The following is an 18,088-nucleotide window of genomic DNA, read 5'->3' as shown; positions in this document are numbered from 1 at the left end:
ATATCAAAATTCAAATCACTAATTCTCTTCTTTCAACATTATAGATGACGCAACATGGACCCATCAAGAGAAAAGGAAAGAGACAGAGAACAATGGAGCAAGCACTTGGCCTTCACAGTCCACTTGTGAATGCAATCACACAAACATCAACACATCTAGGAGAAGGTGAAAATGCCAATGAAGGTGCTGGTACATCCTCTTGTGTGGCCACTAGTGCATCTGCAACAGCAGTTGAGGAGGCACATCAGGCAAAGAAGAAGTACAAGCGCGTATTCCCTCAGAGTTGGAAGATAGATTACCCTTGGGCCTTTGCAATTCTAAATAAGGCTGGAAGAGAAAGGGTAAAATGCAAGTGGTGCACTGAGGCAAAAAGAAACACCCCATTCGCTTCACCAGAAGGAGCTTCAACAAAGCAAAAAAGTGCTCTATTTGATCACAACAACTCAAAAGAGCACAAACTAGCTGCAAGTATGTGGATTGAGAAGGAGAAAAGATCTACAATGCACATGGAGAGCACATTGACACAATGGCAGATGAAGAGAAAGGGAGGATTGTTACAGTGATGCAGACCATGTGGTACGTTTTAAAGAGGTATTTGCCTTTAGAAGAATTTCCATATCAATGCAACTTCCAACGCTTTCTTTGGACACCGAGTATGCCAATAACCAGTGAGTATTCAGCTTATACAAGTAAAGACGCAGGGATCACATTTGCAAGGGCATTAAAGTTTGTCTATTGGAATCATTTGAAGAAAGAAATCAGTGAAAGTCCCTTCTATTCTATCCAGATCGATGAAAGTACTGATATCAGCAATCAACAGTACATGATCGTCTATGTTACTTATATGCAGGGTTCGGCAAATGCTGTAAAAGACTTTGGCATTGGTAGACATGGAAAGCTACAGCTATTGAAAATGCATAATGTTCAATGGCTTTCAAAAGGCCAGGTTATCAGAAGGCTTGTCCGAATCATGACAGCATTGCTTTTAGTTATGCAAAAGGAGGAGCATGAGTTGTACTCTTCATTAACAAGTTATAAAGTTCAGTTTCTCATGCATTTTTTTGCTGACGTACTTGGAGAATTGAATGTACTTAGCTGCAAGCTTCAAGAGGAGCATCCAGAAATCTCCTCGATTGGAAGTCATCTCAAATCAGCAGTAGAAGTGTTACAACTATCATTTCTTAGTGGCACCTTTGGGTCAAATGCAAAGCACACCGCAGGCTTTATCAAGATGGTGTATGAGCAGAATGAAGCACTATCTTTTCAAGATAAAGCAGGTGTAGCACATTATCATCCTCTCCATCTGGGTCCAATGTGTGACGAAGATCTTGTGAATTCACATGAAACACTTAACAGTGTCATCAACAAGCTGGTGTCAATGTGTGGTTCATACATAAGAAGCTTGGTTCAATCTTTATCTAACCGTTTTCGGGTAGACTTCAACTTTTTTGAGGCAACAAAGTATTTCAGCCCAAAAGACAATTGTGAGGATTTGTCAAAGCTGGAGGATGCATCAAGATGCTGGCTCAATACGTTATGTAAGTACTTTGTTGAAGGATCAAGCACATTAATCAATGATGTTGAATGCAAAGGGGAAAGGCGATCTTTCATCACACAAGATGAGAAATTGCTTTCATGGTAGTAGCATGCACTCTACATGGCAGGAGTGTTCTGATCATGTTGAATGGGAACAATCATTCCCTTGCACAATGATTCTTTGGCGGATCTTGCTTGTCTTACCTCTTTCATCAGTAGCATGTGAGAGGGGTTTCTCCAAAATGAACAAAATTAAAGATAAGCTACGAAATCAATTATCCTTGGACATGCTGGGACTCATCATGTTTGTTGGGATGAATACACCAAAGCTTAAGCATCCAGAAGAGGTATTATGGGAGGAATGCTTTGACGCTTGGAAGTTGATGAAAGACAGGAGACCAGCAAGACTGAAGATGACGTCAACCTTGAAGGCTTAAGAAAAAGCTGCTTTTTGTATCAGACACTTGTGTTATTTATTGTGAGGTGCCATTGTAATATTGTTTTGGCGAGCAGGTTTTAATCATATCCATCTTCCATGTACTTATATGTATATATGTGTGTTGGAGGAAACTCAATGACATTGTTTTGAAATCATCTAATATGTAGCGACTCGCTTATTTAGTGTACCTTGTCTATTTGCCATTTTGTTAAAGTTTGAGTCCAAGTCTTGAGCATTGTTGGTCCAACTCTTGCAACACCTCCTACCAAGGTAACTCTAAAGGTTATCCTATGGCTAACTCTTCGAAGATCCTCGAAGTTATAAATTGTAAGATTTATATATATGCATGCTTTTGAAAAATAAAATGTACAGGTGATGACAGTCTAGATATTCTTGGTGAGGAGACCAAAGAGGAAAAGCAGGTTGTAGTTAAAGGGAAGCACAAAAGATGGATGATGCAATTGAAAAGAATGTATTCCTTTGAGCTTTCTTACTAGATTGTTTAGACTTGTAATTTTGTAGATAATGCAGGGTTGATTAAGTTGTTAAGTGCATGAGATTGGAAATCGTCAATCAATGGATTCAAGCCTTGTGATGACAAAATAGCCACTGTGAAGTGGTTGTTTGAGTATATTGTTGGGCTATCCTTTTATAAGGGTTTTGTTGTGTAGACCATGGGAAAGTCGAGTCCATAACGGTGTTCCTTTACTTTGGTAACCATGTAACAATTAAATACTCTTTGATGGATCAAAATTTGATGCTAGTTTTGTGGCTGATTATGCTCCCTGATATCTCAGGATTGGAGCTAGGATTTTAGTCCGAGAGGTCTAAGGATGATTAGCTAGGCATTGTGGCTAGCTAAAGCCACTTGTTGTTTGATGTTCATCTCCAAGCTTCAGGTATTGTGAGTCTTGAATGGATCTGCTTTTAATGTCAATGTATGTAAGATATCGTTATGGTATAAGTTCAATGCTAGGTCATGTTTTGAAGGCGATGAGGAAGTAATCTTTACATCTCATGATGTCGAGTTGGAACAAATGCAATCTTGACCTCAGGTAAGTACCTCAAAGACTTTATGATTAACACAGGTGCATGAAAGGTTTATATGTGTTATGTTGTTTTCTTCCTACATTAGTGATCTAAAGGGTACCTCAAGGATTTGTGATTGACAAAAGTGTATGAAGGTAGAGCCAAGTTATATGTGTTATGTTTCTTACTTCATGCATTGTAGGAATTTTTCTTTTAAATGAAAAGGTAGTTTGAACACTCTTTGAATAGTTACATGCTGTGTGAAATAGGAAATGTTTAGGGAGAGATCAAGGAGTCATTATCAACGTAATTTACGTTGCAAAAAGGTTAGGTAGAGCCGTACTTCGATGAGGTGATCTCGTTACTTGACTCCTAAATCCCAATTAGTGCTTTTTGCTTGTAAGCTAAGAGAGCACAAGGTTGAAGATATTGCATTCAAACACCTCTTGCAAGAGGTTATAAGCATCTTCATGAGGACCTATAGGCTACAACAAGAATAAATACTAAACTTGTACAAAGTACTAATGAGTTGCACATGTCAAAATCTGATAAGAAACATGGAAGAGCAAATTTGCATCCATTTCTTCTTTTGAAGAGTGGAGTGAAAATCTACCTATCTCTTGGGAAGGGCAAGCTTTGGTGGAACCCATCCTATGAAGGAATAGGGTGCCCTTCCAATCCTATCACGATTCGTAGCTACCTAAAAACCAAAAAACAGCTCTTCCATATACCCAACTTCAAATCAAATGCAACTAGCAAATATGGCTGGCGAGGCCCCAGGTGCATTCATTGAAGGGTTCCACACGACTCAGCTCCTCCATTAATACATCAATAAATGCAGCAATCGGAACAAAGAATATAGAAAGAGCGAGCTAAAGTTGGCAACAGGTACTTCGAACTCTTCATATTCTTGTATTACAAACACTAAACATTAACAAATTTGGTTGCTTCTACAACATCTATCTTTTTCTACAGGGTTACAAAAAGAGATATTGTTATTGTTGGGCATTGACTTTGACAAGTCAAACAAACTACTGCTAGACACAGAAGCACAAGAAATACTGAACACAAAGACTGATGGAATCACCACCTACGCAATCGAGATGCTTCACTACGATTACAAAATTGCCCTTGATAAATTGGTTGTCCTTGACAAGAAGTACAACAAGCCAGGCACTTTCCAACATGGTCAAAGAGTTTGGAAACGAATTCAAAGGGAACGAGAGAGCAATCTTAACTGATAAGAAATTCACATGGCATTTTAATAGAGACCTTTTTGATGCCCGGTTTGGTGAGACAACCGATCCATTTCGAAAGCTTGAACCGCTATATGGTAACCATCTACACCCCTTAATGTATATAATTATTTGATTAAATACTAATTGAACCCACCAGTTTAGTGCTGGACAAGACAACGATACCAACAAGGAGATCCCCAACAATATAACAACTTCACAAGAGGAAGCAGTCCGTTCCGACGCTGCTCCAACTCCCAAAAGACAACGACAGACAAAGAGAGCTACATAGTATACTCTATTAGATGCAAAATCAATAACCGTGTTTATATAGGCATGACATCGATTTTGAAGCTAGGAAAAGAGCGCACATGACAAATCCACCAAAACAGATGAAACATGACGTGTCGTCCTTTCCACCATTTTGTCAAAACTTCGAGTTTCATGTACTACACAATACACACGATAGGAGCACTGCTATTGCACTAGAAGTACAAGAGATAATTACTCGAGATGCAACGTCCACCGAAGGATACAATAATTTGAAGGGACATCCTCCAAACTGCAATAAATACTATTATTTAAAACACCATAGAAAAATATAGCATGCAACAAAATTCTATCTTTGTTCTAGGGTAACATCTCTCATTCAGGTCTCTCTTCTGTATTAAACTACTTCTCAAGAGTCTTTTCCTCTAATATCTGTGATAATTTTTGAGTTATGTTTCTCTATTATCTGTGAGACTTTTTATGTTATGTTCTGTTTAGCTCAAGTTCTGTAATTTTTTCTACAACAACATCATTAAGCTTTCAAATTATAGGGTTCAACTGCTACATGTACTGCAGCTCAACGACGGATGAAGATAGTAGTCCATCCACATTACCTAGATGTCTTGCAATAACATCAAGAGAAATAGACAATCCATTCCAACAACCAGCTAAGCTACCACAATACCACTTATCAACATTTCTTCAAGCTCACCTTCTATAAACTTTCATGTCTAATACTTCTATAAAAAATGATCAACAAATAAAAAACAAACCATGTAGCAACAACTTATATATTTTACAGCAAACTTATACATGTACAAATGTTGCACTTTGCCTTCATCACACATTAATAGTATTCCTTGCTATTGCTTCTCAATAACTTATACGCTATACATATCAGAACTCATTTCGACACTCTCCAACTTTATGCCTTGCTCTACCTCCTCTAAAGCTTGGCAATCAAGGCATACTAGTTATGTTGCTACCATCAATTAAGTTCACCCGCTATGCTCTCAAAGTAATTTTCCAAAATCACTTTCTCTAATTTCCGCTACTCTCAAAGTTAATAGGCCATTTCCATTACATTTGACATACTATGCATTGCTCTACATAGTTTTGAATGACATATCACATGGTGGGCCAACATAATAAGTTTCTATTGCTTGGGTTGTGGTGGATTGAATTCCACAATGGCCTACATAAGGAGGTGCATGTGACTTGTGCATAACCTTCTGATGCAGATTCCACAGTGGCCTACATAAGGAGGTGCATGTGACGCATACATAACCTTCTGAGATACGTTCTTCGGTATGCATAGTTGCAAGTCACGCAATAAAAATCCATTCTTTAGTGAGAAAGTTCACGGGTCTTGCCATTCTTTAGGTTAGCCATAATAGTTACATAGTATCTAGCTTCTTGCCAATCATGCTTGTAAAATCATGAATGTATGGAATAGAGATAGCATTGACCCTAGGCCGAGATGAGAGTGCATTTGTGGTCGCATTTTTCTTTCCTATAATGTTAGTTATGTGAAAATGAAATTGCAAAAAAAAAAAGTCCACCTGATGTGTTTTTTGGATGCTTGGTATGTGTAAGAAAGTACGTGATAATGTGACGGAAGCTTGTAAGATGAAAGGTGTCCCTAGTAAATAATGCTTCTATGAATTTAGTGCATGAATAAATGCAAGTAGTTCTTTTCCATAGATCCCAAGTAACTTGATCTTGTGGGTGTAGCTGAAAACTTCCATAAGCAATGGGATGTTCCTCTTAGAAAATCCATTGCTATCACCACATGTATCGTAATAAACCTTAAAAGGCTTAACAAAATCTAGTAAAACCAAAAGTGACTTTGTCATAAGCTTGTTTGGCTTTCTCAAAGAAGCTTTAGAGGAGAGTTAAGTTAGGCATACTTCCAAATGTTTTTAGTGATGATTGAGATTTTCCTTAAATGTTATTCTAATTTTAAAATATTAAATGGATATTTAAATTTCACCTTTCATTTCACATCATGACATGTCTTGACTTTACTTGCACTCTATTGTTTTAGAATGCTAAAGTGAAGTTTCACCTTGCATAATTCTAGTAAATTCACCTTTCGTTCCACAACCTCATATGGCTTGACTTTTCTTGCATTCTATAGCTTAATTCCAATCACTGTTCGGAAATGTCTTTTTTCTTGAGCGGCCAAGTCTCCTGCATGTAAAGATGTAAACCGGAACTACTAGTAAAAATTTTCAAATTTGGAGGATTTTGAACTATTTTCTCGTATATTTATCAATTCCCCCCCCCGCCCCCCCCTTTACCATTGCTTGTAAGCTGCTAAATCTTGATTTTCAACCCGCTCAAGGTTAAGCTGAGGCACACCTTTTTCGAACACTAGTGGCTAAGTTTCCTCCTTGCAAAGAAGCAAACCAAAAATACTAGCAAAAATTATAAAATCTGTAGGATTTTTGAACTATTAGCTCACATATTTCACCGATTTGCCTTCCCTTTACCATGGTTTCAATCGACTAGTTTCAATTTTTAACCGGCTCAAGGCTAAGTTGAGGCAATCCTTTCTCGAACACTGATTCCAATTAAACTCGATCTAATGATTTTATCACTTTTTTATTGTTTTAGAAAGCCACTGTGACCCGTTCGCTTTTTTTGAGCTCATTAAAGACACAATTCTCCCTAATAGTCCATGGATATTTAACCTTTTTCTTAATTAAATCATGGAGTGGCCCAACTATTATAGGAAATTTCTTTATAAATTGTCTACAGTAGGACACATGCCTATAAAGCTTCTTAACTTATGTAAGTTCTTTGCTTGTCACCACTCATTAATTAGTTCAAGTTTTTCATGATCCATATGGATTTCTTCTTTAGATATAATATGGCCCAAGTATCGTATCTCTTTGAGAAAGAATACACTTTTCTTTCCATTTACATGGAGTTTGTTAGAGTCTCGTTAGAGTGCAGCTCTTCAAAAATTGCCTTTAATTGCTCTTTGTGCTCTTCCAAATTTTTGAAGTAGATGATTATATCGTCAAAGAATGCTCTCATATATGCTCTGCCTTTGAAAAAGTCTTTCCAATAACCTATTAAAGGGTGTAGGAGCATTGTTATTCATACAACCCAAGTTGAGCATGAAACATGGTCTTGTATATGTCAATTGCTTACAAAATGTCCTTCGTGCGAGAAATACGAAACCGATTTTTTTATTGTGCTCTTATTAGTGCACGTTACTCCACAAACATACAATAGGACCCATCCTTCTCTTGCACTATAGGTGATCACAAAGGAGATTAACTTGGACATAACATTTCCCTTTCTATGAGCTCATTAACTTGGGAGAGAATCTCCTCTTGTTATGTGTGAGAAACACAATAAAGAGGTCTATTAGGAGGAGCAGTTCCAGGTATCTGCTCAATCTTATGGTTATCATCCCCTCTCGAGGGAGAAAATTCACTTGGCATAGAGTCTGAAAAGCAATCACTATGATTGAAGTAAAGACGTGTGATTCATTTCATCATTAGAGCATGAGTTGGTCTTAGATTCCACAACAGTGGGATAGGAGTCTTTGACAAAAACCATATATGAGAAAAGAGAAGACTTTATGTGATACTATTAGAATGGTACTTCCCTCCTAAGTATTGAGATTTGTAGCTCTACCGTTACGATGAAAAAATATGACTCTATCAGGAAACTTACCCTGAGCGGCCATGCTATGAGACCATGGTGCTCCTAAAGTGACATCCTCATGAAGCAAAGGAGATACAAGTGATTCTTCTTTGTCTACGTGGAGCCTTAGCTTCCCAATTAATGGTGTAACTGCAACTTGTTGTCCTTTAAGAGCTCACGATGCATCAAGCGCTGGTCCCAAATCCTTTAGTTCTTATGCCCAGCTTTTGAGCTAACTCAACCGAAATCAAGTTGTGAGTAGAGTCGGCTCAAAGAGAATGAAAACACCTTGATCCCTAACCCTAAACCACATGCATAACATAGTTGAGTAGCTTCTTGATTCACCTCTATGGGACAAGAGACATGGGTATGAATGGCCATGATAAAGCCGACAATACATTGAAATTAAATTTTGATGACATCTCCCATAGGCCCTCTAAAAGTGCTATTGTAGGACCCTTTAATTTGGTAAGGGGTGCCACATACACTTTGAAAGTCTCGAATTTTGATAAAAGGAGATCATCGTTGCTTACCACTACCTTTACAATGGGGGTGCCTTAACCACTCCCCACATTCTAGAAAAACCATTAGCACTAGCGACTCTAGGTTACGTGAATATTTTTGCTCGTTATTTGTTTCGTCAAGGTAAGAAGGTGCCACTGTTCATTAACTTCAATTATGACCTTCCAATAAAACATAGATGGCTGTGTTGCTTAATTGCAGTGAATCAGTGTCATATCTACTTTTGGACCAGTGTCATAACTATTAGCTCCAAATAACCAAAGTCGTAAATGCTAGCTGTAGTTGGCTAGTGTCGTAGATGACAGAACCATGGTTGTAGCTGGAGGGCAAGCGGACGGTACATGGACAACACTAACAATCGAGCAAGTAGAAGAAGACATAACATATGGACATGAAACCTAAAAGGGTAATCATTAATGAGGCAATTATGGGCGTGCACATAGTTCTGAAAGGGCGCAGGCGCTTCAATTGAAAAAGGCCTCCTCAACAACAAGGCTCTTTAGGCTAGAGGGCCTATGGGGGAGCTCCACTATATACAATGTTTGGAAAATGGGTCGCCCACATGTGGAGGTTGTAACAAGTAAGAGTGTGTGCATGTGAAAATAACAATGATTTTTGATATTCCTTTTCGATTTAGTAAAGGAGAGTTTTGAAATTCGTCGCATGAAGGCCTTATAGGTGGGTTTGGGGGGCACTTTAAGTGCAGCGAAACGTTGTGGGAAAAATACTTGGAAAAAGTTTCGCCTCTCAAGTACACAGTGATTCGACCACCCTCCAGAACAAAGATCCACCTCTCACATAGGATGTTACCAGTTGTTGGGTGCTTGCAACATGATTTTCAACGAGACACTGGTTCCAATGATCAGAATAGTGGAGCACGAAAGAGCTATGGGGTTGCATCACACTCCACGAGTAGGTTCTCTACTCTAGAAGGTCCGCTCTGCCAAAAGCACTTTTCAACCTGTTATGGAAAGGCCCTCTTAATGCTTGGAAAAACTAAGATAGTAAACTTTTTTTTTGTTTTTTTTGTTTTTTGTAGCAAACTCACTTCGCTAACTGGTTGCGACTCATCACGTTAACGGCACCCCTACCTGGCAACCAGCTCCGTCCCGCTCACAATAGGCACTGATAGACTCGCAACCTGTAGGCCTACCCTATGTTCATGCGCCTCAGTCACACCCGGCTCACCCCGCCCCCCAAGCTATCTCATGCCGCTATGAGCTAGGGCCCGTGATGAGCATGTCTGCAAACACGACAAGGTCTGAACGCTGTCCACAGCATTGTGAGAGAGAGAGAGAGAGAGAGAGAGAGAGAGAGAGAGAGAGAGAGAGAGAGAGAGAGAGAGAGAGACCTAAGTACTGCCGTCACCGCCTACCCTTCTACCTCTCTGCACACCAAGCGAGTGCAGGCTCAGCAGGTCGCAGGTTGGGAGAGAGAGAGAGAGAGAGAGAGAGAGAGAGAGAGAGAGAGAGAGAGAGAGAGAGAGAGAGAGAGAGAGAGAGAGAGACCTAAGTACTGCCGTCACCGCCTACCCTTCTACCTCTCTGCACACCAAGCGAGTGCAGGCTTAGCAGGTCGCAAGTTGGGGGAGAGAGAGAGAGAGAGAGAGAGAGAGGGAGGGGAGAGAGAGTTTGTATCGAACAAAGTCGACGCGAGGTCGGTGTGGAAGCCGCCAGACATTCTCAACAATTGCCCTCCACCTGTCAAGGCACCTCGTGCCTTGTCCCCATCCTCCCAAGTGTCGGCACTTCTTCATCTCCTCCCTTACATTTAATTAATGGAATCTTTTACTCATTCCTTGTTTTAGCGCTTTTTCCAAAATCGTAAAGACATACTATCTTCTTAGGAAGCCATTGCCTCTCCCCATTTAGAAGTTAAGTGCTTTCAATTGGAAGCTTTCACCTTTGTCCACGGTGGCCCTTCAATTTTTTTTGCCTCAAATATGAAACAAAGCGCGACCTAAGCTTTTTTCTTCTTTAAACACCCCCCCCCCCCCCCCCCCCCCCCCCCCCCCAACTAGTGCGACTGAGGTTGGTTTTACATTGCCTTGTCTAACCTTACATGTACCAACAAACTACGTTTGCAAATCAGGCTAGAAAAAAAACTATGTCAATGCTAGTGTGGTAGGCTTCAACAATCATGCCCAAGCAACCCCTCTCTCGTTCTAGCCTGGTCGAGTTGCCCAAGGGGTGGAAAAACCATCTTTCCAACCGATCAATAAGTCTGTGACTCGAAAATAGTTTTCGCAATCTCTACAATGGACATAGCGAACATCACTAGGGATCGTGCGACAAGTGGTTTTCCCTCTCGATGGAAAACTATGAAACAAGAGATGTAGGGTATGAACTCTCTCAACTTTTAGTGAGCCCATCTAGTTTAGAATGCTGCCTATAGGCCCTCCACTCCCTCACACGAAAAATCAGCCCCCCACAAGAGTTGCTCGTAAGCAGGTTTTTTTTTACCATTTGGATGAGCTATTCCAAATAGTGCAACAAAACAGAGATAACCCTTGCCCTTGTCCCCCAGTGAAGTTAGCGTAGGAGGTTGTAGAAAGGGCGATTTTTGGACTGCTTCAAGTGCCTTTGAGGGCCGGATCGAGTCGGCCTATGGGAGAGCTCTCTTAGAGCAGAGTCGCACCAAGGGGAATGGGGGAGAGGACAGTCCATTCTGAGTAAAGGAGAAGAACACGCCAGAATTGTCAAATGCAAAAGATAACCCTGGTAGCACTTCATAAAAGGCAGGTAATAAGCTATATTTTTGCAAGCCTTTCCTCTCTTGTTTCGTAGGTTGTAGCCTTCCAATCACAAGCCTTCACGTCGCCGTCATCCACTCCTACAAAATCGCTCCCACAAACTCACCACAACGGTGCGACCTGGTCTGCAGCCTTGCCCCCATTCCCCCCACTAGAACGGGCGCGACCCAGCTCTTAGCAGTGTGTAGGCTGTGAGTGCTGTGTGCCAGCAGCCAGTGTGGCACCGACCTGATGACTTGTGTGTAGCCTAGTCAGGCCAAATTGGAATTTGGAAAGGCGTTCACCAACTTGGAAGTTGGCAAGACTAGCCTATTAAGGAGCACGTTGCAGTTTTGACGGTGACTCCAAGGAGTTTGGACCTCTAGAATCTTTAGCTTTCGCTGATGTGGTTTGTATACGTGGCAGGAGTAGTTACTCTCGAAGTGTAACCGGGGTTAACCACACCAACATGATCCCCTTCACACATTCGTGTTGATCCAAACGGAGGTCTGGCTATGGCGCCACACGCTTCGCGAACATCATTATCTTCACTCTCCCTCGTGAATAACCTGGCTCTGGCGCGCCACGCCCCGCAGATACGTCTTTCACTTTAAATGGCTTCAAGAACATTTGGCTTCGGCTTCCTGTACGACTTCTCATTTCATCCCGCTCAAGATCGCAAGAAAAGCGTGAGGCTATGGCGCTTGAATTAAAGCTTCTCTATTAGATCGCTCAAGCACCTCCTGGTGGAGCACGTCTGATTTCTAGTGTCGGCTGATACATGAGCAGCAATCGATCATTCTTCTTGCTTCAAGAAAGCTCCTCGCCAGAATTGATGTTTCGTGCAGAAGAGTGTATTAGCAAAACGGAATGCTCTTGCTTCAAGAGAGCTGCGTGCCAGACTTGAGAGATGCTTTGTGAAGCAAAAGTGTTTTGCCGAAGCAGAATGCCACAGATTTTATGCTTGTGCTCGCACAGTTGTTGACCACCGTGATTTTGGATCAGCTATAATCAATTGATCTGCTGTAGCAAACACTGGTGATTCTTGGTGAGGCCACAGCATTGTATTCGTGCTTGGAGTGGGAAGGCCTGGGAGGGTAGTGATTAGATTATGGCTTTCCAAAATGCGGCATTTTCAGTCGAGAAAGAGTGGTTCTTGGTAGCTCTCTTACCGCATTTTGATGGCTTTTTCACCGTATTTGACTTTCCCTGTACGCTGGCTCCGTATCCTCTTCCGGCATCGCGTTTGAGCTAGGATTTTTAGCCTGCACCTTACCTCACAATTGTCTTCTGCTGGCGTATCTTTCTACTGCATGTAGCCTGTGCCTTACTTCTGTTGCCAATCTTTTTGCTCGCTTGACCCTTTTCTTTCTTGCCACAACTTCGGGCTTCTGCTCGAGGCCCGTCTACTTTAACAGCAGTTCAAAGGTTTTTGTTGTTTCAAATGTCGGCTCTATTGTTACACGCTTCCTCTATGTTTCTTGCTGCTTTTACACGCCCCTATCATAGCTTTTCCTCCTGTGAAAATACCAGCCGTTGAGACCCCCGGTTTATCACTTCTACAAGTTTCTATTACTCCCTACTGCTGCGTGTGCTTCACGGAGGCTTCTTTGAGCATGGAGGTTCTAGTAATGTTTACTCCGTGACTAGGAAAAGGTGGAGTTTGTGCTCTTCTTACTATGGGTAACAAGTTCAGCAGACGTAGAGCTGTGGTTGATGAAAGGTACACTCGCACACAAGGTCTCTACCAGCACAGGGATGTGGATCCCCGTAAGCTTAGGCGCCTTATTCTTAATGGACAGCTGGCACCATGCTTCCCTGGAGCTGAGGATTCGACACTGGAGCTTGATGAATGCCCAATATGCTTCTTGGTAAGATTCTTTTGTACTGAAATTTGAACCAGTTTGCGCATTTCCAATCCGAGTTCATAAATCCAGAACTTGAATTTCTGTTGGCAGTTTTATCCGAGTTTAAATAGGTCCAAATGTTGCACCAAGGGCATTTGCACAGGCAAGGGAGTCTATATCTGTTTGTCTTACACCTTTTTTAAGCGCTCTGTGGTGTCAAGGTTTGGTGAGAGAGCAATTAATTTTATCTAGTTCCTGCAGAGTGTTTTCTGCAGATCAAGTCCCCGCACTCTGCAAGGCCTACACAGTATCCTTAACTGGTAGTCATATCATTTCAGGAAAACCTTCGTTATGGCATCCATCAAGACTTTCACCTTAATTAGTTTAGATGTCCCTTCTGCAAAACCTCAAGTTATGTGGTGGAATATCGTGGAGCGAAGACTGTAGAGGAGAAAGGAGTGGAGCAAGCGGTATGCCATCTTTTTCCTCTTTTTTGGAGAGAGGTGCACACACCTGACACACACACACCCCTATACATTTTTTAGCACAGCGCATTGATATTTATCAACTTTCCCAGGAAGAGCAAAAGGTGATAGAGGCGAAGATAAGAATCCGCCAGAAGGAGCTTCTTGATGAGGAAGAGCGCATGCTTAGACAGGAGGAGGATCAAGGCCAAAACACTGTTCCTGATCGCTTGAGGAGAAACTTCTCAAATTTGCATGGTTTTACGCTTCCTTCTGACGGTTTGCAGGAAGTTCAAAGGATGACTTCTGCAAATGAACAGGATGCAGGATCAGATACAGACTCTGTTCCTGCTATTCAGCCAGTCCAGACTTCTCAACTTGAGAGTGTCACCAGGCAAATAGCTGGACCTCAAATAGGCACAGAGCCAGCTCCTGAAGGAGCTGCTTGCACAGCAAGCCAGGCTAGTCGCTTAGGTGGATCGACCTTTCATCGTCTTAACAGGTTTGTGCTGTCTATTTGCTTATTATACTGATTGTTCTTGCTTGCTCAGCACATGGGTCCTTTTCTTGAATAACAGAGTGGAGGATTTTGATTTGGATCTGGAGGAAATAATGGTGATGGAGGCAATTTGGCTTTCTATACAGGTAAATTTTTTAATCTATTTCTTTTGCTGTGCGATGGATTGTGTATGTCATGTTGGAATTAATGTCTTATCAGTTATCTCAAAGGCTTAACATGAGTTTGTTTTCTCCCTTTTGAGTAATGACAATCTCTCCGATGCGTGGTATAATCAGTACAAAATGTGTAGATGGAGTAGTATTGAGATTCAGCATTTTAAGTTCGGGTCTGTACTTTGGAGGAAAAACTGCATCTTTCAAATAGTTTGCAAGATGATATGCTCTACCTAAATTTGAAGGAAAGGGAATTCAAAGATGTCATGAAGTGGAGCTCCATGGGTATGCTAACCTGAATTAAACGTGTAGAGGTTGGGTCAGTTGAATGGGTTAGAATAGATTCTATAGCTCTGGGTACTTGCTAACCAGCAAGGAATGCACGATAAGAAACAATTATAGAAGTTGTTGACTATTTTACTTAACTTACTATCGATTTGTTGCAAAATAGAAATGTGCCATGAAGTTCCTACATCCTTTTATATAGGAGAAACAATTCAACAATCAAATAGAGATCTTACCACTCTTTCTTGAATTGGGTTATGTCGAGCCATATTTTTCCCTGGTTTGGCTCTTTATAGGGCCATCAAGCCTCTTGCAGTCTGAGAATATTTTTTCCTAGACCCCTAGGGGCCTCTAGTGGCCCATTTCCAAGCCAGGCCTTGTTCCAGGTTGTGGATAGAGGGGGGGGGGGGGGGGGGTTGGGAAGCCTGCATGAGGCCTATATATAGGTCCTTTTTTCTGGGGGGGCGGGTCTCCTTTAGGCATGAGTTCAGCACAACAGGAGAGCAGCCCCTAGGCCATGGGCAGGCAGCCCTTGGTATATGCATTTTTGGAGGCCCCTCCCTTGCGTTTCACAGGGCAGCCACCTCTGTGCTTTTCGGGCAGCCCTGGACAGCCTGGTGATCATCAATGCAGCCCCTCTCTCTGGGTGATGGGTAGCAGGTAGTAGATCCCGCGTGTTTTCTTTCAGGGCAGCCTTCCAAAGGCGATGTGATCATGCAGTGGCAGTCTACCTCAATGGAGGTGCAGGCGATGCGCCACGTCCACATCTAACCCTATATGCATGTGGACAAGTTGTATTTCCTATTTCTAGGGTTTAGGATAGCCTAGGGAGTGTTCTTGCACCCTTGTGAGCTTGTACGTAGGGACGGGCATGTCCAAGCACTTTAGAGTAGCTATGTACCCTTTGATTGCACATCAACAAAACCAGTGTTCGCTAGTTGTAGGCACTTGGGAGCATTCCCATACAACACCATTAGTACCGAGCCAAGGTAATTGCTGCACTCGAAGGACCTCTTATTAGTAGCTCATCAACTTATTAATAAGTGACGTATTAGCATCATTTTATAAAGTCGTAGGGGCTCAATCTGACACTGCTCGACTCAGATTTCTCCACTTAGAAAGGAAACCCTAGGGGTCACCTCTCTAACATCTACTACTCGCAGTATAAGTACTTGCAGCACAAGCACTTTCAGCTTTTTTCAGCCATGAGCCCATCACCCCCGTGTTTTGAGATTTCAACCCTAGCCTCATTGTCAGATCGTAGCCTTAAGCTAGATTAGTCCTAGCGTTTTCAGTTTTCAGTCTTTATCGTTGTAGATCCAAGCATTCACAACAAGATCCCATCAGCATCTCATCATCTAAGACCATTTTATCAGCATGTGCAATTTAAAGCAAATACCTCTCTTGCGATAGAGAGGGTGGCCCTTGAAGGGGGGTTTGGAAATTGAGACCCCATCTCGTGTTAGTATTCTCTCTCTCTCTCTATCCTCATAGAACCTTCACTCACATTATCACTCTCTTCTCTCTTGAGTCTTTGCACATATCTCATGAAGTAAAGGGAACTCTCTCATTCAATAAAAAGGAACATTGGGCACGCACCGAGCACTCATCCTAAGCATTCACCATCAATCACTTCCTGTGCACATCAAAGCTCTTTGGTAGTGTTCAATATCATCACTCAAGGAAAGAATCTAAAGAATGTCTTCTCAGATTCATTTTCTATAGAGTCTTTGTGTCCCTGCCTTGGACTTATTCCTTGCCTTGGACTTATTAGCCACTCCCATCCTTGATCCATCGCGCATCGGGCGCACTCCCTTCTTCATCGCTCTGTCTTAAGGCCATTAATTCATAAAAGAATCATAGAAAAAGTTTTGCTTGTTTGAGGTGCATGTAAGCCAAGACCATTGGGGCGTGTCGATCTCTCTAATTTGTGTTTTTGAAGAGCAGCATTTAATCGAGAAAAAAAGGGCTTGTCTAGCCTCCTCTCGTTCCTCTTTTTGTCTTATTGAGAGCGAACCTTGCACATTGCGGCAGACTAATCAAGGTGAGGTGAGAAAAAGCAACCTTGGTGTGAGCACAAGATTGCTAAGGGATGCACCCGCAAAAAGTTAAGCTTGTGTAGTTGTTGAAGAAAAGAGGGTAGCTATGGAGCTAGAGTGTGAGTAGGCATGTGAAGCTCAACATTTAGCGGCTACAAAAAAGAAGGAAGCTATGGAGCTAGAGTGTGAGGCGTTGCGAGACCAACGCATGCAAGATTTGGTCGTGCAAGTGCAAGCTCTCTCCTCGAAGAGCAATCCACACAAGGAGGCCAGTAAGTCATCTTGTAGATCGAGTAGAGATGATTGCAACCCAGTCACTGAAAAGTTGACTTTTAGTAAGTATGATGGAAATATGAATGCTTCTGTGCTTTATTCTTGGTTGCATCAATTTAACGTGTATTTTGCTACTGAGAATAAAAACAGTGACAGTTTAGTTTGACTGCTTCCATGTGCGCATCGCGTGATGCCATTGATTGGTATCAAGCGTAGAAGAGGTACAGTTTACCGAGCATGTTGAGCATGCCGTGGATGGCGCACTATTGTCTTACGATTGGGCAGACATCCAAGACAAGCTCAAGGCTCCTTGATTGGTTGACAGAGGATTGGCAAGACTTGAAGCAAAATGGAACTTCTATTATGTCTTTTTCTAACCGTATTTTACAGATTGGTATTCAATTGCGTAAGTTGGATGAAGATCACAATGAGTCTTTTCCTTTGGTTGGGACGAATACATCAAATACGATGTAGAAGTCTTAGACCCTACTGACTACAAACCGTCTTCAGGATCTCTCTTAAGCAAGAAATGAAGTGCAACAAAGTTAAGCCTAAAGAGAGCATATAATTTAAGTATCCCGAAGAAACGAAATTATCAAAATGGTGAGAACAATGGTAATTCTTCTTCTCAATCTTCCTTTTACAACTAAAGCACATAACTCTTCACCTAACAATGATAATAAAGGAAAGGCCAAAAACTCAGGAAACCCCCAAGTTGACACTTGATGAAAAATCTGACAAAGGAATAGTAGGAGGATGGTTAAGTCTTGACAGCCGAATTGCTTATGGAAAAGAAGTAAGATGTTTTAAGTGTCACACTAAAGGGCACATGAAAAGAGATTGTTTTTAAGGAATCACCTAAGAAAGAACCCTGTTCTTGTCATGCATGAGTAAGGTGGTGCGTCCCAAGTTTCTAAGGATTATCGTGAAGAGTCTCTCATTAAGAGTTATAGTCATGTAAATGGTCAACGCATTGTGGTTGATTCGGACAATGTGCATGATGTGATTAGTGAATTTGTTTTGAAGAGGACTTGCTTAGAAGCTATCCCAACAACAATTGCGGTTTTTAGATTCACTTATGGC

The 18,088-nt window shown here is 41.6% G+C and overlaps 1 protein-coding gene and 1 pseudogene across 1 annotated transcript in view; both read left to right on the top strand.

Annotated features, from left to right (window-relative positions):
• The first annotated feature begins 913 nt into the window (after positions 1-913).
• On the top strand, positions 914-4,245 carry LOC147436528 (uncharacterized; annotated as a pseudogene).
• Positions 4,246-11,885: 7,640 nt separating this feature from the next.
• The window catches only part of LOC147436527 (E3 ubiquitin-protein ligase DA2L-like), a 34,543-nt gene continuing 28,340 nt past the window's right edge, over positions 11,886-18,088 (top strand). Inside the window, exons 1-6 of the mRNA XM_086489400.1 lie at positions 11,886-13,296; positions 13,384-13,435; positions 13,534-13,579; positions 13,661-13,742; positions 13,850-14,238; positions 14,315-14,381. Coding sequence (XP_086345526.1) covers positions 13,105-13,296; positions 13,384-13,435; positions 13,534-13,579; positions 13,661-13,742; positions 13,850-14,238; positions 14,315-14,381 — 828 coding nt within the window. The 5' untranslated portion in view covers positions 11,886-13,104. The remainder of the gene's footprint in view (positions 13,297-13,383; positions 13,436-13,533; positions 13,580-13,660; positions 13,743-13,849; positions 14,239-14,314; positions 14,382-18,088) is intronic.

Source organism: Adiantum capillus-veneris, chromosome 18 (genome assembly GCF_014529385.1).
Source record: "Adiantum capillus-veneris isolate H3 chromosome 18, ASM1452938v2, whole genome shotgun sequence".
Classification (NCBI taxonomy): domain Eukaryota; kingdom Viridiplantae; phylum Streptophyta; class Polypodiopsida; order Polypodiales; family Pteridaceae; genus Adiantum; species Adiantum capillus-veneris.
Note: the sequence above shows the minus strand (reverse complement) of the source record. Positions and strands in the feature narration are given on the sequence as shown.